The 22,609-nt window shown below is 37.3% G+C and overlaps 2 protein-coding genes across 7 annotated transcripts; one reads left to right on the forward strand and one right to left on the reverse strand.

The window, feature by feature from the left end:
• Positions 1–5,714: 5,714 nt before the first annotated feature.
• LOC103987368 (uncharacterized) lies at positions 5,715–12,583 on the reverse strand. Of its 6 annotated transcripts, none has more exons than XR_671887.3 (8): positions 12,244–12,583; positions 11,275–11,390; positions 11,097–11,192; positions 9,383–9,470; positions 8,153–8,216; positions 7,807–7,873; positions 7,621–7,717; positions 5,715–6,030 (listed from the first exon to the last, which is right to left on the reverse strand). XR_671887.3 is itself a non-coding variant. In XM_065135136.1 (8 exons), the coding sequence occupies exons 1-8, from the start codon at positions 12,560–12,562 to the stop codon at positions 5,980–5,982; spliced, it is 726 nt and encodes a 241-aa protein (XP_064991208.1). In that variant the 5' UTR covers positions 12,563–12,582; the 3' UTR covers positions 5,715–5,979. The 6 variants fall into 6 exon arrangements, 5 of the variants coding, with proteins under 5 accessions (XP_064991208.1, XP_009403932.2, XP_009403937.2 ...); XM_065135136.1 differs by having other exon boundaries at positions 7,621–7,710; positions 12,409–12,582; XM_009405657.3 differs by having other exon boundaries at positions 7,621–7,710; positions 12,244–12,580.
• Positions 12,584–13,294: 711 nt separating this feature from the next.
• LOC135628930 (uncharacterized) lies at positions 13,295–20,981 on the forward strand. Its single transcript, XM_065135935.1, has 5 exons — positions 13,295–13,495; positions 13,622–14,412; positions 16,517–16,625; positions 18,379–18,514; positions 20,487–20,981. The coding sequence occupies exons 1-5, from the start codon at positions 13,349–13,351 to the stop codon at positions 20,603–20,605; spliced, it is 1,302 nt and encodes a 433-aa protein (XP_064992007.1). The 5' UTR covers positions 13,295–13,348; the 3' UTR covers positions 20,606–20,981.
• Positions 20,982–22,609: the final 1,628 nt, after the last annotated feature.

The following is a 22,609-nucleotide window of genomic DNA, read 5'->3' on the forward strand; positions in this document are numbered from 1 at the left end:
CTATTTATTTTAATCTCAATCTCTTATCTTTTGTTTAATGTTCATCACCTTCCATTAAGTTCCTCCTCACCCCTTTCTATAGTCTAATCTTTCGAGTATCATCCTCAATTGTATGATCTTATGCTAATGTCATATATGTTGGGCTGATAGCCCATATTCAGCCCATGTGGGCTAGGGCAGCCCACGCCCCCTCTTAACCTAACCCTAATTAAGATTAGGGGGGTGTGGTAGCTGCGTTTTAGAAGCAGAAAAAGGCTATAAAAAGACAGCAAATAGGCAGATCTTGAGAGCCATGAGATTCCAAAGAGAAGAAGGAGAACAAGGCAGAAAAGGAAGAGAAAGAAAGGAAAGAAGACAAGGACAATGCAGAGAGACTATTCTCAATCAACTAGCAGTGTTCTCATCTCAGGTTAGATTAAATCTACAGTAGACTCTTGCTGTGATTACTTGGGGAGGTTTTAGATATTGTGGGCAGTGACATGATCCTTGTATCCCAATTATTCTCTTGTGGTTGTTGTTAGGGTTTTGGGCAAGAGATTGAGATTTATATATTCATTATTCTCATAGTGGATTATCTCTAGTTTGCCCCGTGGTTTTTACCCTTCACATTGAAGGAGTTTTCTACGTATATCTTGGTGTTCTGTTTGATTGTGTTTCCATTTTATTCCGCTGCGTATTATGATCTTCTAATATTTGTTCATATACAAAGGTTATTCCTCTTTATATCCCCATCAACTGGTATCAGAGCGGGGTTTTGGTGATTTAATTTTTGTATTTGAACATAGAGGCCAGTAATATTTCTCGCATGATTAGTTTGAATGGAAATAATTGGATGATATGGAAACCAAGAATGGAAGATCTCTTGTATTGTAAAGATTTGTATGGACCTTTGCAAGGGGATAGTGCAAAACCTACAACTATGATAGATGATGAGTGAAAGAGGTTAGATCGAAAAACAATTAGGTTTATTAGACAATGGCTTGATGATAGTGTCTTTCACCATGTTTCTACTGAAATTTCTGCATTTTCTCTTTGGAAAAAATTGGAAAGTCTCTATGAAAGAAAAACAACTGGCAACAAAGCTTTTTTGATCAGAAAACTTGTGAACCTAAAATATAGAGAGGGTGCTTCTATTGCTGAGCATTTGAATGAAATGCAGAGTATTACTAACCAGTTATCCTCTATAAAAATGTCTCTTGATGATGAGTTGCAGGCATTGTTACTTCTCAGTTTATTACCAGAAAGTTGGGAGACACTGGTGGTTTCCCTTAGTAATTCTGCACCAGATGGTATTGTCACTATGAGTCAAGTAACAAGCAGTTTGTTAAATGAGTTGAGAAGAAAGAGTTCAGCAACATCTCAGAATAATTCACAGGCACTTATCTCATAGAACAGAGGAAGGTCAAAGTCTAGAAGCAGTTCACGTATGGGTAGGAGCAAGTCAAGATCAAGAAAAGATATTGTTTGCTATAACTGTAGTGAGAAAGGACATTACAAGAACCAATATAAGCAACCTAAGAAGAACAATAAAAAGGAAAAAGAAGTGGAGTCTACAGAGTCAAAGGATAATACTACAACTATAGTGCAGAGTGGTGATTATTTGATTTTGTCTCCTTATGATGATATTTTTTCTTGCGTGTGTCAGGATCTTGAGTGGGTGATTGACACAGGTGCTTCTTATCATGCTACACTTCGGAGAGAGTTTTTTGTTACATACGGGTCTGGAAACTTTGGTGTTGTCAAGATGGCAACTATGGCACAGCAGACATCATTAGCATGGGTGATATCCATTTAAAGACTAACATTGGCTGCAAGTTGGTACTTAAGGATGTGAGGCATGGGTTGACTTGAGGCTGAATTTAATTTCAGTTGGAAGACTAGATGATGAATAGTATGAAAGCAGATTTCACAGAGGCCAATGGAAGCTCAGTAAGGGTTCTCTTGTTATAGCTAGTGGAAAGAAATGTCATACTTTGTACATGTTGCAAGCTAAAGCTTATGGTGAGTAGTTAAATGCTACAGAGAAAGACTTCAATATGGAGTTGTGGCATAGGCGATTGGGACACATGAGCGAGAAGGGGCTGCAAGCTCTTTCCAAGAGAGAGGTATTACCAGATCTCAGAGGTATACATCTGAACCCTTGTATTGATTGTTTGACTGGTAAATAACATAGAGTTTCATTTGCTAGTACTACTTTGTCTAGAAAAATGCATGTCTTAGACCGTGTTTATACAGATGTATGTGGTCCTTTGAGGACAAAAACTCTTGGTGGATCTGTTGATGTTCTTGGTATAAGTGGTGCACTTTATTTTGTCACTTTTATAGATGATTTTTCCAGAAAAGTTTGGGCTTATGCTTTAAAGACCAAAGATCGGGTTATTAATGTCTTCAAAGAGTTTCATGCTAGGGTTGAAAGGGAGACAGAAAGGAAATTGGAATGCATAAGATCAGATAATGGTGGTGAGTATACGGGATTGTTTAATGACTATTGCAGGTCACATGGGATCCAACATGAGATGACAGTTCCTGGTACACCTCAGCATAATGCAATTGCAGAGAGGATGAACCGCACCATCATGGAAAAGATCAGATGTATGCTTTCACAGGCCAAGCTACCCAAAAGGTTTTGGGATGAGGCTTTGAGGACTGCAGTTGATGTGATCAACTTATCACCATGTACAGCCCTAGATGGTGATGTTGCAGAGCATGTATGGTCAGGGAAAGATGTTTCCTATAGGCATTTGAGAGTATTTGGTTGTCGTGCATTTGCACATATTCCAGATAATGAGAGGTCCAAGCTGGATGGTAAGTCTAAAGAATGTATTTTTCTTGGTTACTCATATGATCAGTTTGGTTACAGGCTTTGGGATCCAGAAAAGCAGAAGGTGTTCAGAAGCAGAGATGTGGTTTCTTTGAGGATCAAACCTTTGAGGATTTGAAGAAGAAGGCACCAGCCAAAACTTCTGCAGAAGGATTAGCAGATTATGACCCAGTTATTCCTCTAGTATATCAGGGTGAAGGGGGAGATGTGCAGGAAAATAGTGTAGAGCCTGATGTTGATTTACCTGCAGGACATGTTGAGCAAGAAGAAGTAGGAGAGCAAGTTCCCGTAGAACCTCAGTTGAGAAGATCTTCTAGACAACGTCAACCTTCCAGAAGATACTCTACATATGAGTATGTGATGCTTACTGATGCAGGTGAACCAGAGAGTTATCAGGAAGCAGTTGAGAGTGAGCAGAAAGAGAAGTGGTTAGTTGCTATGCAGGAAGAGATGGATGCTCTTTAGAAGAACCACACTTATGATTTGGTGCAGCTACCAAATGGAATGAAGGTCTTGAAGAACAAGTGGGTTTTTAGGTTGAAGACTCAAGAATATTGTTCTCAACCAAAGTACAAAGCTAGATTGGTTGTGAAACGCTTTGGTCAAAAGAAAGGTATTGACTTTGAAGAGATATTTTCTCCTGTTGTTAAAATATCTTCTATTCGTGTTGCTCTTGGTATTGCTGCTAGCTAGGACTTGGAGGTTGAGCAGTTAGATGTGAAGACAACTTTCCTTCATGGTGATTTGGAGGAGGAAATTTATATGGAGCAACCAGAAGGCTTCAAAGTCAAAGGTAAAGATAATTTTGTCTGCAAGTTGAAGAAGAGCTTGTATGGGCTAAAGCAAGCTCCAAGACAATGGTACAGAAAGTTTGATTCATTTATGACAGAAAATGGATACAAAAGAACAGCTTCTATGTGTACATTAAATGGTTTGGTGAGGATTTTATTATTCTCTTACTTTATGTTGATGACATGCTTATTCTTGGGAAAGATATGTCTAAAATTGATAGGTTGAAGAAGGAATTGAGTGAGTCTTTTGCAATGAAGGACATGGGGCCAGCAAAGCAAATACTAGGCATGCAAATTTCTCGTGACAGGAAAAACAAGAAGATTTGGTTGTCACAGAAGAAATACATCGAGAAGGTATTGGAAAGATTCAGTATGAGCAATGCAAAACCAGGTTCTCCTCTTGTAGGTCACTTCAAGTTGTGCTCAGAACAGAATCCGTCAAGTGATGAGGAGAAGGTTCCTTATGCTTCAGTAGTTGGAAGTTTAATGTATGCAATGGTATGTACGAGGCCGGACATTGCATATGCAGTGGGTGTTACTAGTAGATTTCTTGCAATTCCAAGCAAAGAGCACTGGGCAACAGTGAAGTGGATTTTTAGATATCTCAGAGGGAGTTCTAAGGTTTGTTTAAGCTTTGGAGGTGGACCACCTATGTTAACAGGTTACACAGATGCAGATATGGCAAGAGATATAGATACGAGGAAGTCCACTTCAGGTTATGTACTTACTTTTGCAGGGGGAGCTGTGTCATGGCAATCCAGGTTACAAAGGTGTATTGCTCTCTCCACCACAGAAGCAGAATATATTGCTGCTATAGAGGTATGCAAATAAATGTTATGGATGAAAGAATTCTTACAAGAATTGGGGCTGAAATAGGAAAATTATGTGGTGCATTGTGACAGCCAGAGTGTCATCCATTTTTGTAAGAACCCAATGTTTAATTCCAAGTCAAAGCATATAGATGTCAGATACCACTGGATTCGAAATGTATTTGAAGAGAAGCAGTTGCAGCTTCAGAAAATTCATACAGATGACAACGGAGCAGACATGTTGACGAAGACCTTACCAAAAGAAAGACAGGAGATATGCCGACAGTTGGTCGGCATGGCTTCACATTGAGGAGTCATGGGACAACCTCCCTTATGGGCTGAAGGAGGAGGTTGTTGGGCTGATAGCCCATATTCAGCCCATGTGGGCTAGGGCAGCCCACAACCCACACCCCCTCTTAACCTAACCCTAATTAAGATTAGGGGGGTATGGTGGCTGCGTTTTAGAAGCAGAAAAAGGCTATAAAAAGGCAGCAACGAGGCAGATCTTGAGAGCCATGGGATTCCAAAGAGAAGAAGGAGAACAAGGCAGAAAAGGAAGAGAAAGAAAGGGAAAAAGACAAGGACAACACAGAGAGACTGTTCTCAATCATCTAGCAGTGTTCTCATATCAGGTTAGATCAAATCTACAGTAGACTCTTGCTGTGATTACTTGGGGAGGTTTTAGATATTGTGGACAGTGACATAATCCTTGTATCCCAGTGGTTAATATCTAATTGCACGGTCCATAGGTTTCGTATTTGAGTCCAACGTGATTTAATATAATTAAAAAAGTAAGATTATTTCCCTCTAATGGTGAAGAGTATAAGATTACTTTTGTCGTGGTGTTCTCTATGTTCATAGACGAACCCTTAAGAAGATAACTGGCACATAGATAAAAGGGCCACCAATCGTTGAGTTTTGTAGCAGCTCAATTCAATTACCACATCATCCGTAGATCAAGATGCTAAGATCCTGATCAAATATAATATTACATGTATTGTCCGTATCGGCACCATCTTTCTTTAAGGTTGAACTCCTCACACTACAAGAGATAACTTCGATGTTTAAGTCAGTATTTATTGAAGGTTAGGATCACCGGATCCTTCCATGTTTAAGTCAGTATTTGAAAATATATCGGATGTGCCAAATCTATGATTTGAAAATAATACAAGTTATTCTCTACATGCAAATTTGCCAAAAACAAATATTATCTTGTTTCTTATACCAAAATAAGCAATAGAAATAGTAGAAAGAGAACTAATTTGGATCATTTTCTTGGAATGTTTGTTCATATATTTGTATAGCCCTTTAGCATTAAGATCATGTCTGGTAAAGTGCCAAGCAAAGTTAATTGTAGATTTAATACACTGGCACAATCATTTCCACTCGAGAAATCTTTTCAAAACCAGCTGTGTGAGAGAGAATATTGAATATGTTCACAATAACATTACCAAAAAAGAAAAAAAAAACTATCTTCGGTCTTTGTAGACGTGATGATCCGCCATTGCCGATGCAACGGAGTACCCTTAATAGTCCTTTAATTTGTGTTTTTTGGCACTTAGTCTGCCCACCAAGAAAGAAGTCCCAAACCATCGCCATAGATCTCTCCCTGTCAAAAGGGATGAGCTCCAGAATAAGATGATTGCAGTTAGAAGTTACCTACAAGACTATGGAAAGGTATTTGGTCTAAAATTCTGTCTTCCTATTTATAATTTAAACGACATGATTTTTTTACCCACTTGTAACCCGGTAATAATTCGTTTCCACCACATGTACAAAAATGTTTGCCATGTCCTTATTCTAGTATCAGAAAGATGAAAAAAGCCCTCAATCTTCTATATCAATTTGTTTGATTGACATAATCAGGGAGAAAAATTGCGCTATCAAAGGCCAAGCAAAATATTTCTGCCGGTAGATAATAGCAACAAATTCAAGCACAAATCACACCAATCTTTAAAGACATGTTTATATTATCCAGCAAGCTATCATCACATTTGTCTTTAATATAAGTATGTTTCAGCCCTTTTCCTCGTTGATATAGCTCAACTAATTTTTGGTGTTAATAGGAAATATCTTTTTCGGTGTAACAAGTTTCAGTAACTTGTTTTTGCCCCATTCCAGACTTTCCAATGTATTATTCTAGACCTTTTTTATCTTGTTAACATAAACTATCTTATCATCAGCTGCATCTTCAACATCAACCATATCATCAAAATATAATATGATCTGCCATTAAACAAATTCTGCCCTAATTTACATCAGATGGTTCACACATTTCTTAGCATTTCTTCTATTCTTATTAGAAAATTGTACTTCTATCCTAGATCTTTTCTAGCTCTAAATATTCACACTTACACCATCTGCAGCCACAATGAGAACCATTTTATGGTAGAAATCATAAACAAATCCCAATTAGAACGTTAAAACATAGAAAACAAACCATAAATTGAATTGACATTGCAGAATTAAGATAAAGAAAAACTTTAGTCAATCGTCAGAAAGATTGAAAGAACAGCAAATATGCTATTACTAGTGAGAACAGTAGTAACTGTTGGCAATGATTGCCCATGGTGTGTAAATTGGGGGGGAGGTGGCAGAGAAATATGACGACTAATGATGACAAGAACTAAAACAATAGTGAGAGAAGAAGAGGGATGAAAGACATGCAACATGAACACATGAACAAATGATGGTCGATAGTCAATAGGTGATCACCTTTTTCCACATGGCATCCTCTTTGAAACAATCATTTTATGTAGTAAACTTTATGCTAGACATGCATCATGAAACAGTGAAGTGCCACTGAATACTCCTTTGAAATCTCATGTCTATTTGATCTATTATTTGTTTTTTTCTCTAAGCCAAGCATGTGCTGGCTGCTTCAAGCCATTCTAGAAAATTTAAAGCTGATATGCCAGAGGTAGATTGAGAGCAGTACAGCAATTTATATTAAGCAAACAAAAGAAACACATCATGACAGGCAAAGATAAATACACAAGCCCATAAGACATTCTTGTAGGACTACTATCATAATTTTAAGTTGCAAATATCATTAACAAATAGTTTTAGTCAGTGACCAGAACCCACTATAAGCTCATGATTTTATTATCCTTCAAATGAAAGTATGTCGGCAATTAGAACAAGACACCCTAAATCAGACAAGGAGAGACTAGTCTAAGTAAATGCAGCAAGGACTTACAATAATCTCCATAGGAGAGAAGGGACTTGCATTTGCATCTTGCTCCACAGGAATGGGAGGATAATTAATTTTGGTCACCCGGAAATGTACCTGCAGGCTGTTTTATAAGACAAACTGTTTTTCAAGGCATATGTAACAGATGTCTTGGTTTCATGACTCGAGAATTCAAAATTTTAGACAACATACCTCTTCATCTAAATCCATAGGTAAGTCTCCACACTCATGTTCCCATATCCATATGCCATCATCTCCCCTGTCATCTCCATGAAAGGGCAAAAGTTTGTAAAAACCATAAAACTGAAATAGTTTATCGCAAATGACCATATTGGTACTTGTGTATAACTAATTAAATTTAAACTGTTTATCATCAATTTGTTCAGACAGACATGAAATCTAAGAACGAGGGGCTTGCATAAATAAATAATTTAACTTTTCATCAGGACAAATACCAGAAAGTTATGACTGCAGACAAACATAAAATGACTTGCTTTCCATGGTTCAAGATGATATTGAAACAACAAATGAACCTTACATTCTGCTTTTGTGTGGGAGTAGGTGCACGGGAACCTTTATGTCATCAAAGAACCCAAGAGACACTGCAACACATATAGAACATATTAAGCAATAAAATAAAAAATGGAGTTTGAAATACTTTGTCAGCAATGATGTCTCAAAATTGAGGTCATGATTGTATGTCAGTTTTATATGCATGCATATATGACGAGCTAGGCACATTTTATTCTAATCTTCTTCTGATGGAAGTTAAACTAATTGATTTCAGAAGTCCTTGAATGATATGATGCTTTGCTGATTAATTTGAAATGCCAGCTAACTTACTGAACTTGTTAACATACGTAAATTATAACTGATCAATAGCTATTGATTCTAACACCAAAGAAGAATATACTTTTACATGCTTTTTGTTATTTATAATGTATCAAGGATTTTATCTGTTTCAATCATAGGTGCTGGTATCGTCAAATGCAAAGTTTACCAAAATTTTCATGCTTACATAACCTAATCTTCAAGTTAAACTAATTGATTTTAGAAGTCCTTGAATAATATGATTCTTTACTGATTAATTTGAAATGCCAGCTAACTTACTAAACTTGTTAACATATGTAAATTATAACTGATCAATAGCTACTGATTCTAACACCAAAGAAGAATCTACTTTTACATTCTTTTTGTTATTTATAATGTATCAAGGATTTTATCTGTTTCAATCATAGGTGCTGGTATTGTCAAATGCCTTAAGTTAAGCTTTAGGCATACTTTAACCAACTTTTCAGTTTAATGACAACCCATGATGACAAAAAGTTACAGGAACAGGTAGTCACATGTCCCATCAGTTTCAGACTGATCATATCAGCCCGTTTCTTTCAAACCAACTCTTTTTGAGAATAAGCATATTTCTGAGGTAAAAGGAATTGGTGTGAGATGTAGCAATCTGAAATTCCTGCAAACTTACAGATGTTGACCACATTGGTACAAAAACAAAACAAAGGATGGAAACAAAAGTAAAAAAAAAAAAAAAAAAAAAAATATATATATATATATATATATATATCTTCTTGAAATAAATTGACAATCAAGGATGACAAAAACGATAAAAGGAACAAATCATACTTCAGATCAGATTCTAATAAAAATCCCCAATGTACAAGTCTACAGATGCAAAGAAGGTATAGAATGGTTAAAATTGTCAAGTAAATATCAGAAAACAAGGCAAAACATGAGGATTGTAGGCTGTTAAACATACAATGCAAACCATTGGCATCAGATGCTTTAAGCTTTCCGCAAAGAATCTCCCCAACATATGGTCGGAACATAATTAGCCTAAACACGACCTATATAAAACATCAAACTGATTAGTATTAACACTAAAGTAACTGTCAAAACTAGAGAGTAGAGACCATGTTTTGCTAGATGGGTGATTCACCAAAGATAGATTAAAGTGGAAGTTTAAATGATGTGTTTGGAAGGGCCTTCATCCTGCCAACCAAATGCAGGGTACTCAGACCTAAGCAAAATAAAGTTTTGTGAAAGCTAATGATGTGGCAGCACTTTGGTCTTCAATTGTCATCCCGTGAAATAGCATAGAACAAGCGTTTGTCAGGTGGAAATAATGGTTCCATCTCACCAACATAGATAATATTTATTGTTCCAGTCAGAGAAGGCATCACAAAGCCACTACATTGGGGAAATAAAGTCACTTTATAAGATGCTGATGTTTACACTCTATTATTTGTCATAGTCATCTTTTAGTCATTTATGCTTTTCCATGTATTACAATAGACAAACGTGCTAAAAATCAAAAGAATTATGGACTTATTATAAGTCTCTTAACTTTAACCCTTGTTTCTAAACAAATGCACCTTCCCTAACAAATCATCTTTCTTGTAGGATCCCACCACTTAAATTTCTTTAAAGAGACCTACCCCTCTTACCTATTTTTGGTAAGATATAGTCATCTTGTTAAGATATTTCTGATTTTTCAAATGAAACATTAGAAGAACATGGAAAGAAAACTCAAAAGAAGGTTGGATTTATTGTAAGTCTCTTATCTGTAAACCTTGTTTCTAAATATATGCATCTTCTGCAACAAAAATCATCCTTCTCGCAAGACCTCATATCTATTAAAGTTCTTGACAGACACAAATGCATATCTATTAAGTTCATGGCCACATAAGAAAAAGCCTGTTTCTCCTAAATATTCTATCAAAGTTTACCAAATTTAAGGATCATAAGTTGTTGCATTTTGTAACCGTCAAAAATCACACGAAGATGACAACAACAAATGGATCTTCACACTATTGAAATTGTCAAGGAAATGCTTAAGTGACCAAGACCACATGATCATTAAGCTGCAACTAACCAAGTATACTTTGAATAAATAAGAATGGGCAAGTTCACACACCTGAAGTCTTGGTAACATATTTTCAGAAGAATATTTTTTAACTGCTATTATTTATTAATGATCTTATACAGTATAAGTCTGTTAGAGAGTGGTGAAAAAATTATAAAAAAAAAAAGCTGCACCTAACCAAGTCTTTTGGAATAACCAAGAACGGGCAAGCTCAAAAACCTTTCTTTAGAATACCTGAAGTCTTGGTAACATATATTCAGTAAAAAATTTTCTATTGCTATTATTAATTAATGATCTTACACAATTTTTCTGAGAAAGTAAAAGTCTCTTAGAAAGTGGTGAAAAGATCAAAAAAATCAAAACTAAAGAAACCAAGAAAGAGCATGAAAATAATAGAGAAAACTGATCAATAATATCACATGAAAAATTAAATTCAAATGATAAATAGATTTCCCTGAAGATGCAATGCCTCCTGCAGTTTCAAATCTTGAAATAAAAGACTAATTGTTCTCAGAATAAAAAAGATAGATTTCATCAATTTCAATGAGAAAATCATTGCAGAAATTAATACAATGGCACTATATAAAGTAAGAACACTTAATAAAACCTTATATGTGGAAGAACCATCACCAGGGAAGACAAAGCCACCTTCTATGGTTCGAATGTCATAGATAGAGATGCAAAGACCCAAATTTGAGAGAACCTGGTGGGTGGAAACAAAAACACAAATAAATGGTATACAAGCATATAAAAAATTATTCTCATAGGAAATATATCAACTGCACCTTGTCCAAAAACAACCTCTCAAGTTCTTCCTTAATTGCATCAAGAAGCGGACGGTTAAGTAAGTGTGGAGGCAAATGCAAATTATGCTCGATTAAGCTGAGACAAAACATGCTCCCTTCAAAATGAGACCAAGCATAAAAAATGTTATCATCATTTGAAATATCAAACATTGCTATATCAAACTTCAACGAGAAACAGTGTTATCAAAAGGTCAAAGGCACTAAGCACTAAAAGGTGCCAAGACTCCAAATCACCCAAGCTCGCTCGAGCGAAGTTGCTCTTCAATATAAAAGTCATAAAAAGATATGATTAAGGAGAAAGAAAACTAGACAATATGAATATTATATCATTTTATAATCAAAATATCACTACTAAAGCATCAAATTACATTCATTTAATCACCTATAAAACATTAATGTATTAAATTGTCCAAATATAATAACAAAAGAATGAACATCGAAAGTCCAAGAATTTTGACAAGTCTAGCAGTGACAATTCAAGTTCCAAACAGTGACAAATTCAATAATTAACACATTTAATAAGATATTACTAACAATAATTAACTATTATTAATAAGAAATAACATTGGTGTAATTAACAACTCGGTAGGAGGCAGGGGAGGGGCGGAGTACAGGAGGAGATCGGCTGAATGTAGAGGAAAGCAGGGGAGGGGGGCCTGACAACAGCAGAGGCGGGGGGCCAATAACGGCAGAGAGGGGCTGCGGACTGGACGGCAGATGAGGGCTGTCGAGGAGAGAAAGAAGCAGGAAGAGTAGAAGCGTCGTAGGAGGCGGGGCATGCCGAGGGCAGTGGAAGAAGCAGAAGGGCAGTCGGGACTGTTGAGAGCGGCCGGAAGAGAGAGAGAGAGAGCGAGTGGGGTAGAGGGGAGAGAAAGAGAGGAGGGGCGACTCTGTTTGGGAGAAGCAGAGAGCGGGGGTAAGGAGGCAGTACCACTGGGAGGGACGTACCGTCGCGGGAGGTGAAGGAGAGAACAGCAAGGCGAGGGGTGCAAGGGCTGGCACCGCCGAGAGGGGAAGAGGGGTTGGGAGAAGGAGAGGTAGGGCGACAGGAACGAGAAGAAGGCACCTCCGCCTGAGAGAAGGGAGGCACCACCGGAGGGCCGCTCGCCTTACCCAACAACGCCGTGGCCGGCTTCCACGCGCGCCCTAGGAAGACGATGTCCGGCCACCTCGCACACGCACGAAGACGAGGATTAGGTTTTAGGGAGGGAAGACGATGATTCGGTACAGCTTCTGAAACAAAACCACTTCGGACACATCGTAACATAAGTCGCGATGTAAAGGGAGTATTAGTATTGTCGCATTATGAGCACTTTCCATCATCTCAGCCTCAATTAAATGCGTATGTAAACATGCGAATCTGATCCCAAGCCGAACATGAATCCGAAGTCTAATTAAAGACCACATTTGAATTTTATCGGACAAGCGAGTCGATTTATGAACATCGTAAAATATTTGACCATGTTTGAATCTGAATGTGACTCTGACTCGATCATTTATTTTTAGATTTTTAAATAAAATATTTACATTTTAAGTACTTTATTTTTAAAATAATATTATTAATTAAAAAATCTTAATTATCTCTCAAATATTATTAATTAGATTTTTTAAAAAAATAAATAAATTAAATTAAATTAAAATACATTAGAAATCACTTAATTTATCATTCAAATAAGTATTTATGATATTTTAGGATTAATATCACCTAAATAGAAATCAAAAATTAGTTTATTATAATATTTTGACTATTATAATAATATAAATAATTAAAATAGACTTCTAATCTCAATCAAACCAATTACTAACATAAAAAATGATATTTTTAATTATTAGACAAACAATAACAATAAAAAATCATAATATTATGTTATTAAAACTAATAAAAATATATAAAACATACATAAACGAGTCAAATTGAAATATTATAACAAATAAAATTATTTAAAAAATATTTATTTCTTTTAGCTTGTTTCTGTCTTAAACTGAACGCTGTGCATAATTTACTAAGACAGTAGACTGGTCTTCTTCGGCCTCCTCTTCGTCCTTCTCCCTGATGGCCGTCACTCCATCCCTCTTCCATCGTCCCGGTCTTCTCTTCTCCACTCTCCCATTGCAGACTTCCTCTCCCCGCACACTCCTTCCTTGTCCTCTCATTCTCCCTCCCACCTCAAGATTCGCACTCATCAATACCTCAAGGCAGGTACTCCTCCTCCTCCTCCTCCTTCAATAACAACAACAACTACTTGTTCCCAAAAAAAGGGGAACTTTTTTTACATTTCCGAAGCTATTTGAGATCACTAACTTGGTCTCCTCGTCCATCTTTCAGGCTGCATCGCCGCCGGCGGCCACGCTGCGCGTCGTCTTCACAGGCGGCGGCACAGGGGGACACATCTACCCGGCGATCGCGATCGCCGAGGCGATCAAGGACGCCAGCCCCGACGCCGAAATCCTCTTCATCGGCTCCGGCGCCGGCCTTGAGGCAGCCGCCGTCCCCTCCGCCGGCTTCACCCTCTCCACCATTCCCCCGGCGCGCCCCTCCCGACCCCTCCTCTCCCCCTCCAACCTCCTCCTCCCCTTCCGCCTCATCCTCGCCGTCGCCGCTAGCTCCCGGATCCTCCGCCAGTTCCGGCCCCTCGTCGTCGTGGGCACCGGGGGGTACGTCGCCGCGCCTGTATGCCTCGCCGCCGCCTTGTCCGGCATCAAGATCGTCATCCAGGAGCAGAACAGCCACCCGGGGCTGGTGAACCGGCTGGCCGCGCCGTGCGCGGAGACGATCTTCGTTGCCTTCAATGCCTGCGTGAAGCATTTCGACCGTAAGAAGTGCTTGGTGTACGGAAACCCGGTGAGGGTCGCTTTGCGGCGATACGTCTCCAAGGCGGTGGCGCGGTCGCACTTCTTCCCCAAGGCGGGGCCGAAGAGCGGCGAGGACAAAGCGCAGGTCGTGCTCGTGCTAGGGGGCTCATGTGGGGCGGAAGCTATCAATATAGCGGTTCTCAACATGTACTACGAGATGTTGCTGCAGCACAAGAACAGGCTCATCATTTGGCAAACGGGAGCCGATGGCTTCAACGAAATGGAGAGTCTTGTTAAGGTGAACCGACGATTGCATCTTACACCGTGAGTTCTTGGTTACTTGCTTTGCTCGTTACACTGAGATTGTTGTTTTGATCTCATATTTTCAATCTAAATCACTTAGATTGCTCATTGCATTTTTTGAACCTTCAATTTCTAAGATTAACTCAATGTGCAAGCCTACCTGCAAACGCTAACCTAAAAATTTTACCTTTGGAGTCATATAATGATGATATATTGATATGATGATCCTTAATTGAATTTGTTAAGATAGTTATTGATCAAGGTAAGCGTTCGATGGATCTAGCCACTGGGATGTTCAGCACACACTGCTTTTTAATTACTAAGATGTCGGAATATCTATTATAGACTACACATTACTCTTCTTTTGACCAGCTACATTTGCTAATAAAATTATTAAGACAGCAAGCCTTATTCAACTGGCCCTATCCTGTCATCTGCTCCTACAAAAAGTCAAATTTGTTCTTTCTTCAGCTCTCCTAAACAACTGACACAAGTTTCTTGGAGTCTTTATCTTGTCAACTTGCTCTCTCTTCTTTCTTAAAACCTGTAACCAATTCCTTTGGGTTGTCTAAGTTTCTCATACCCCACACATTCTTGGAGTCTTTATCTTGTCATCTTGCTCTCTCTTCTTTCTTAAAACTTGTAACCAATTCCTTTGGTTTGTCTAAGTTTCTAATACCTCACACATTCTTGGATTCTTATCTTGTCATCTTGCTCTCTCTTCTTTCTTAAAACTTGTAACCAATTCCTTTGGGTTATCTAAGTTTCTGATACCTCATGCATTGTTTTGCAATTTTTTTTAGTCCATCTCTATGTACTTTTGACACAATCACTTGTGTTCCATCTCTGTGTATTTCAATTTAATGATTCCTCAGAAACTTCTAGCCAATAACATTCTAAAAAGTATCATTTTTTTATTGTTGTTTGGTTCCTCACAATTTCTTCCTAATATCTTCTTAGGTTTTTCAAATCCCTTCTTGCAATTTCTGTATTCTTTATCTTTTTTGCTGTTTTCTTTACACATACACTTATTCCATGTAGAGCAAATCCTTTTGGCCACCACTTTGATTTGGTCCTGAACTGTTTTCCATAAAACTGACTGCTGAAGTTCCCATCGGCTCCTCAAAACTGGGGAGTTATTGGATGTGGAACCATTCATCAAATATATATTTTCATTTGTCATGCATGCAATACTTCTAGAATCCTAAGTACTAGAACATGGGATATTACGAAAAAGAATAATTAACTATAACAAGAAGGCCTTTAAGTTTATTACTGTAGCAATCTAACCTATTACCTATCCCAAAATAGAAGGTAGGTACATCTCGATGTTGTTGTTATGGCAAAACAATCTTTGTGATTGGTCTTCCCTTAGTCATGGTGCTTATCTAGATACCAAATCCATTAGAAATGCCTCCAACAACTAATATCAGATTCAGGTGCCATGATTCTTTACTATTGAACGTCTCAGTTAGGTTCTGATCCATGAGGTCTCATACAAAATTCCCATGCAAAAAACACTGTTCTACATTGTGATTTATTTTTGGAAAACACTTAACATAGCCATCAACCAAGAGTCCTTTTTTCCTCGACACTCCATTAATTATTTCATGTGCATTTCTTCTAAGAGGGCTGCAGTGTTTTATACTGCTAAAACACCATCTGACAAACCTTGATTGCTGCTTCTTCTAGCAAAAACTTCACGTTAGTCATTTAATCTCTCACACAATAAATTTATATTTGTAGAATTTGTCCACAACTAGAATAGAAAAGGTATACAAATTTCTGGCATCCTCGACAGCATCTTACTCTTCTAAAGCCTCCAAAGAACAATGAAGAAGCACATCTTTTTTTTTTACCCCTCAATTTCTACTGTGTCAAATTTCACAAAGAAGGATAAGGATGGATATACCTGATAGGGGAAAGAGGAAAGAATCAACATCACTGATGTATATTATGGTTGAGATTTACATAAAAGTGAAATCGGTTCTCTCATACACAATTTTCTGTACTTGTTTCAGGAAATATATTTCAAGATTACTCTCACAATTTGATTTGTGTGCTTTGATTGCATATTTTCGTTTGGCTTGTTTTTGGTGTCTGAGTCTCCTTTTAATATATGAAGGTTCCTGCATGAGATGGATTTGGCTTATGCTGCAGCTGACGTGGTTGTTTCTCGTTCTGGGGCGATGACTTGCACTGAGATCTTGACCACCGGAAAGCCATCGATTCTGGTATTGAGAATGCTACTTCTTAGGAATCTATTGAAGTTTATGGAGCTTAAATGAACAAAAAAATTTATTTGGGAAACGTAATATTCTGCATTGTGCTCCAACTATTGGTAACATTATACTAGTAGTCTAGTACAAAAATTTATGTATAAGTTGTCTTTGAGAATTATCAAAGGGGAATTTCTGCATATCATTTATACTCCTTAAGTTATCCCAGTATCCAGACAATTGTAAACTTGTAAATACTTGATATTTTTTAGAAGAAGCAAGGAAAGGCTAGCTTAGTATCTTCTTTAATAAATTTAGTATTTATACTTTGTAATTATTTGCTTCAATGTGGTAAATATATTGCTTTTATGTAGCATTCTTTTTGTTTCTTGTAAAGATCTTTAGATCTTCTGAGCCTGGACTTTAAGATATATTGAGTTAAGGTGGACTATTACAATAAACGTTGTGCATATCCTAACTCTGTGAATTATCTATTATTGAGGTTCTTCATAGTTCATACTCTGACAATGTATATAAAAAACATTTGATGCAAATTTAAGGGGAAATGTTACATGACATATACACTCTATTGGATCTCATAGAAAAATAAGTAAAAGGGAAAGAATAATGGTTGGGAGTTGTACACCCCTTAGAATTTTGTTTATTCAATTACTTGGAAACTACTCAGGTGCAAGGGGAAAGCGAACATTAATATAAGTTGCAGCATATCTATGGGACAAATGGAAGTGCCAAATAAAAATCTTTCAAGGAGGCTCCTTACCCATGTAGAAGTTATGTGATTAGACAATCTTTTATAACCTGCCATGAGCATTAGACTTTTTATGGCCAAGTTGCAATAGGTAGTCGTCTCAACTTTGAAACAACAGAAGAACTTGGTTTTATTGGCACTACTCACTACCTAGGTGATTTGGATTGTCTAGTTAACTGAGTGCTCACCTTCGTTGATAATTCTGGATGGTCTTTTAAGAGTTCCTGCATCGTCATTGACTCAAGTTGTAAGCTTAGTGACATTTTTAGTTGACCTTCCAGTTCTGTTGTACCACTGGCTTTACTGAACTCATGCGTTCATCTTAGGTTAATACTTGTAGAAATACAGACTAAGATGCTCATTGAATGTGCATCTGTTTCTTGACAGTGGATGCAGACTGTACCTGTGTTTACACCTTTCAGTATATGTTCGACTTTAGGCTTTTGTGTTTGCCATTAGGGTGAATGTGAATCTAGTGCACAAGAAATTTGTGGGTCAATATATGGAGCCTTACATCTACAAGTAAAGAGCTCGCTTCCATGATTTAAAACCTGGTCACCCAAGTTGCAAGGTGCAACCTTTCTGCCCTCGTATTTACCTTAAGAAAAGTGACATGTGTTGATCTATTTTTTCCTGTGGAAAATGTCAAAAAACTTTATTTAATTTTTGAATCACAATTTTAAACCTATTTCCACATTGACCCTCTATTAAACCTGAGCCTCATGCATTAGGTCATATTTTATTTATTTTTCACAGTTCTATACTAATTAAATAGCTCATTCCAATGATTATATTGTAAATGGGCTATGGAATTAATCTATGATACCATTATGTGCTCATCCACAAGCATCTTAGTTGCATGTCATTTGGTCCTACAAAGACAAGCTTTTGTACTAAGGTGCACTTAGTTTTGGATTATGTAGTTGCAGGTTAAATTTGAAAGCTGTATACTCGTTTTTCTTCAATATTTTTTTCTCATCCACTTTTTCTTTGTACTAGATACCATTACCTAATGCTGCAGATGATCATCAAACAAAGAATGCATACATTATGGCAGACATAGCAGGATCAAAGGTCCTTACAGAAGATGAGCTTGATTCTAGTAGTCTCGAAGAGGCAATTGATGATATTTTAGGTATGTAGTGACCTTTTCTCAACCTTCATCTGCTTTGTGGCTGATTACAAAAACTATATATGTTTACAATGCCCTCTGTTCAAGTGTAGTAGATTCATTTTTTATCTGAAGCCGACTAGTAATAATGGCTCTAATGTGGTAAAGATCTTGAACCATATGGACACTTTACAGATTATGTGCTAATAGTTTATTCATTACCCCTTGGAAGAAACCCTTTGATAGTCATACATCTATTACAGTCCATTTTTACAGTCCTTTTTTTTCTTAAGTCCTATTTATGGATAGTCAAGTTTAGGGTTTTATTAGTCTAATACATGCACATAGCTCTAATCCCAAGTTCGAATGAAAAAGGTGGAGGGTTGTGACAGGTAACTGACATCCAGCGTAAAACTTTAGATCTCATGAACAATAGATCTTAGCTGACCCCAGATCTCATGAGTATAGTCCTTTTCTGTTTTTCCTTTGCAATATATTCTGTTTCTTTTGTAGGCAATGTTTCGTCTGTATATATGGAAACTTTTGTCAAGAGTCAAGGACATACCCTTGAAGCATTTGCTGCTTCCAGAGCATGTCCTTATGCATGCTTGCCACAGCAAACAAAGTCTATATATCCGTATCTATGAAAAAAAATAAAGTCAAATTGGAATATTGTCATGGTAAGAGAAATTTGGAAGAGCAACTTTAAGTTGATATGGAAGGACAAATGTGAAGCATGATATGGTATAATTTGAGCTTCGTTGGTGCTGCAGATAATTTTTTCTTGTAGAAAATCAGTTTAGATAAAGTATCTTAAGTGAGTAGGATTAGGAATGGATATTTATCACTGATTGTAAGATGTAATTTTTAGAACTAGGATTCTCTATGCTTTTGTTAAACTTTTTGCTATCATTGTTCTCGAGCATTTGATTCAAAGTTATGCTGATTGGCCTTGGTCCCTGCAACTGTTGATCAAACTATGCTGAAAAATCTAAACTATCAAATCTTGATGAAGTAGCAAATTATGCCAGGAATTGCTGATTTTATAGGCTTCTTATGGGTTTTCTAAATGCATGAGAAGTCAAAGGATGCAGAAATTAACTGATGGAAAGACTACTAATGAATCTCCACATTATTTTATCCTTGCAGTGGCAGTTAGTTAGCTAGGGAGATGTTTTTCATTGATAGCAACAAAACTAATATGGTATTTGTCAATAGTTGAAATTCTTTGTGAATTTCATATGTATATGAGCTATTTGTTATGGTATTCTGTTGAAAATTGATATACATGCAAGGATTTTATGATTTATGTATCTGATATCCAACATACGAGGGGTCATTTACCCATGATTTTTCAAGAACTCTCTATATTCTCATAAATAAAAGCTCATTTACTTTTCTTAGTTGAAGAAAATATTTTTAATGCATTCTTATGCCCTTACTATCATTGATGCAACCTCATGGACGAGACACACGTCAAAGAGGAACAATTGTAGGGAGAAGAGGAAGTAGGAGTTAGGAGTGAAGAATATACACTAAAAGCAACAAAAGTAGATACCATATATGACAAAAGGAAGTACATTCTAAAATAATCAGTACATGATCACAAATTCGTGAACTTTAGACCACTACTATAGAGCAGTAAACAGCCTATGATTATGGTCTTCCAACAAACCTGTAACATGTTTAAGACATATTATTTGACGTAAAATAGGACAGGAAACTAAAAGCTCCATAATCATCATTGCTAACTGGATTTCCTAGTTGGATATGACACATTTAGGGCTACCTCAGGGTAATCATGTGGTTGAAAAAGCTGCAAAAGATTTAAAGAAAAAAGGAGTACGACATCCATTGCTTCTATTTGCTATATCCATGAATAATTTGACTCAAAACTGAACCTATAAGTACTCACTATGGTCTTGACTAAGATACTTTGTCATGTTGCATTTGGGAGGCATGCAAAATTTACAATGTTTTATACTGAATTTTGCAGGAAATGAAAGTCTCATGGCTGAGATGTCCGAGAGGGCACTGAGTGCTGCACGTCCTGATGCTGCATCTGATATCGCACAGTGCATTCTTTCTCTTGTCAACCCATCCTCTTCAAAATGAATTTGAATGTCGAAAAAAGCATTCCTCCTTTGGACGTCAGTACTATTTCACGCTCGTTCGATTGGTGTATGGCTTGTTCTCATTTTATATTCCTTGCATGGAATGAAATTATTATCAGGCAAGTGTTTTCATGTATATGTAGATGGGTAAATGAGTGAGGCTTGTTCTCTCGAAGTTTTAGTGGTGTGAGATCTCTTCACATAGATGTTTGGAGCCTAAAAGCAACTGTTGTTAGCCACATCAGCCATGTATGGTTTTAACCTAGGCTTTTACAACAGCATTGTGGAGATCATTTAACATTCATCCATTGGTTGTATGTTGATGATGCTCAGTTTGTCACTCAAATATTCATTCCAATTTTTTGTTTTCTTTATAATTTCTCTGCTGCTCAAAGTTCTTATTTTGATTTATTATCTTTAGAAATGTTCTGAATGCTCATGCTGGTGCATTTTAAAATAAATAAATACATAAACAAAAGGATAAATCCAATGCATAAGATTTAGTCAATACATATAGCTTCATATGTATTAGCAAAATTGACTTGAGATGATTACATCTGATTAGCTAATACATTTTTGTACCAGATTGTACAAGTGATATGTTTCAACCTTAAGTTTCCTTGAGCATCATATATATATATATATATATACATATATATATATACATATATATACATATACATATATATACATACATATATATACATATACATATATATACATACATATATATATATATACATACATATATATATATACATATATATATATAGTAATAATTTTTTTAAAAAAATAATTAGAGATGATTAGATATGTTTATCTAACTGATTTTAATTACACTATATATATTTGGTATACAGCATCATATTTAATTAATATTTGGAACAATCATACTAAATCTAAGGTATTAATATGCTAATTTTGTAAGATTTGAGAGACAAATATGTAAGAAAATGTCCTAATTTTACCATAATAATCTTTTAAAACCCTATTAAATATTCTATTTACTGAGAGTGCTGCCTTCCTTTTATTTTGGTCCTCCCTCACATTTTAAATAAAAATATAATAAAATTAAATTAAAGTCAAACTATAGTTTGACTATTCATTCTCCCTCCACCAAGCTAGGATCCGATCACACATCGGCTCCACCAATATATGATCCTTCGAGGCCGTCACATCAACTATCTTCCTGTATTGCCTGCGTTCTTGTGTACGTGGATGGGCTATGATCAGTTTCTAAGTTTGATTTATGGTCCAATCTGATACCAAATCCGAAGGTAGCTCCATTCATTTCCTTGGAACTCCTCGTTCGTGTCATTTGGCTTCGGCGCCGAAGCCCTCCACCCCCAATTGGAAACCTCCGATCACCTCTCTCGAATGCGCCTTGGAAGCTGAGTTCTTTCGGCTTCAGCTTCTACATCAAGCATCTGCAGCAATAGTGGATTTAAATCAAGTTGATTAGCCCATCAAACTAAGAAACCAGTAAACCCTCACCAACTTTTAAGTCCCTGAGATGCTTGGCAGCGCCAGCTATCTGCAGCAACGGCGCCAGTCCAGCGGCCTCCAACTTCCTCGCAAACAGGAAGCATATGGTGGTAGTATTAGTAGTGCTGTTACTGTAGCCATTCCTCGTCCTCTCCATCAGCCCCACGGAGACATCCCTGCGCCGGTAGGTCGCAGGGTGTGCGCCACCCCGAGACCAGTCGACCCATGTGAGGCTCCTGTTGGAGTTGAGCCCCGGGAAGAGCTTAGTCACCAGCGTCGGCAGGTAGTGCTCGTCGACGTAGCAGGGAGGGCGGCAGTGCTCCCGGAACACCGGGTAGTAGCGGCGGTCCGCGAGGGTGACGATGGGGTGCATCCGCGGGCTGTAGCGGCCGCGGCCGGCCTTGCTGGCGTCGTCGAACGAGCCGACGAAGCTGAGGCTGGAGGCGGTGAGGTGGTGGTAGACGGTGGGGAATTGAAGAGCGGAATACAGGAATAGTATTGGAATTGCTGTAGATTGATC

This window comes from Musa acuminata, chromosome BXJ3-1 (genome assembly GCF_036884655.1).
Source record: "Musa acuminata AAA Group cultivar baxijiao chromosome BXJ3-1, Cavendish_Baxijiao_AAA, whole genome shotgun sequence".
NCBI classification, from domain to species: domain Eukaryota; kingdom Viridiplantae; phylum Streptophyta; class Magnoliopsida; order Zingiberales; family Musaceae; genus Musa; species Musa acuminata.

Excerpts from the sequence above, each read along its gene's own strand:
- LOC103987368 (XM_009405657.3), bottom strand. The coding sequence starts at position 12,562 with ATGTTACGATGTGTCCGAAGTGGTTTTGTTTCAGAAGCTGTACCGAAT. Across the intron at positions 11,193-11,274 it reads AGAGGTTGTTTTTGGACAAG|GTTCTCTCAAATTTGGGTCT; the intron begins GTGCAGTTGATA and ends TCCACCCACCAG. Across the intron at positions 8,217-9,382 it reads TGATGCCAATGGTTTGCATT|TGTCTCTTGGGTTCTTTGAT; the intron begins GTATGTTTAACA and ends TATGTGTTGCAG.
- LOC135628930 (XM_065135935.1), top strand. The coding sequence starts at position 13,349 with ATGGCCGTCACTCCATCCCTCTTCCATCGTCCCGGTCTTCTCTTCTCC. Across the intron at positions 14,413-16,516 it reads CGACGATTGCATCTTACACC|GTTCCTGCATGAGATGGATT; the intron begins GTGAGTTCTTGG and ends TAATATATGAAG. Across the intron at positions 16,626-18,378 it reads CCGGAAAGCCATCGATTCTG|ATACCATTACCTAATGCTGC; the intron begins GTATTGAGAATG and ends TCTTTGTACTAG.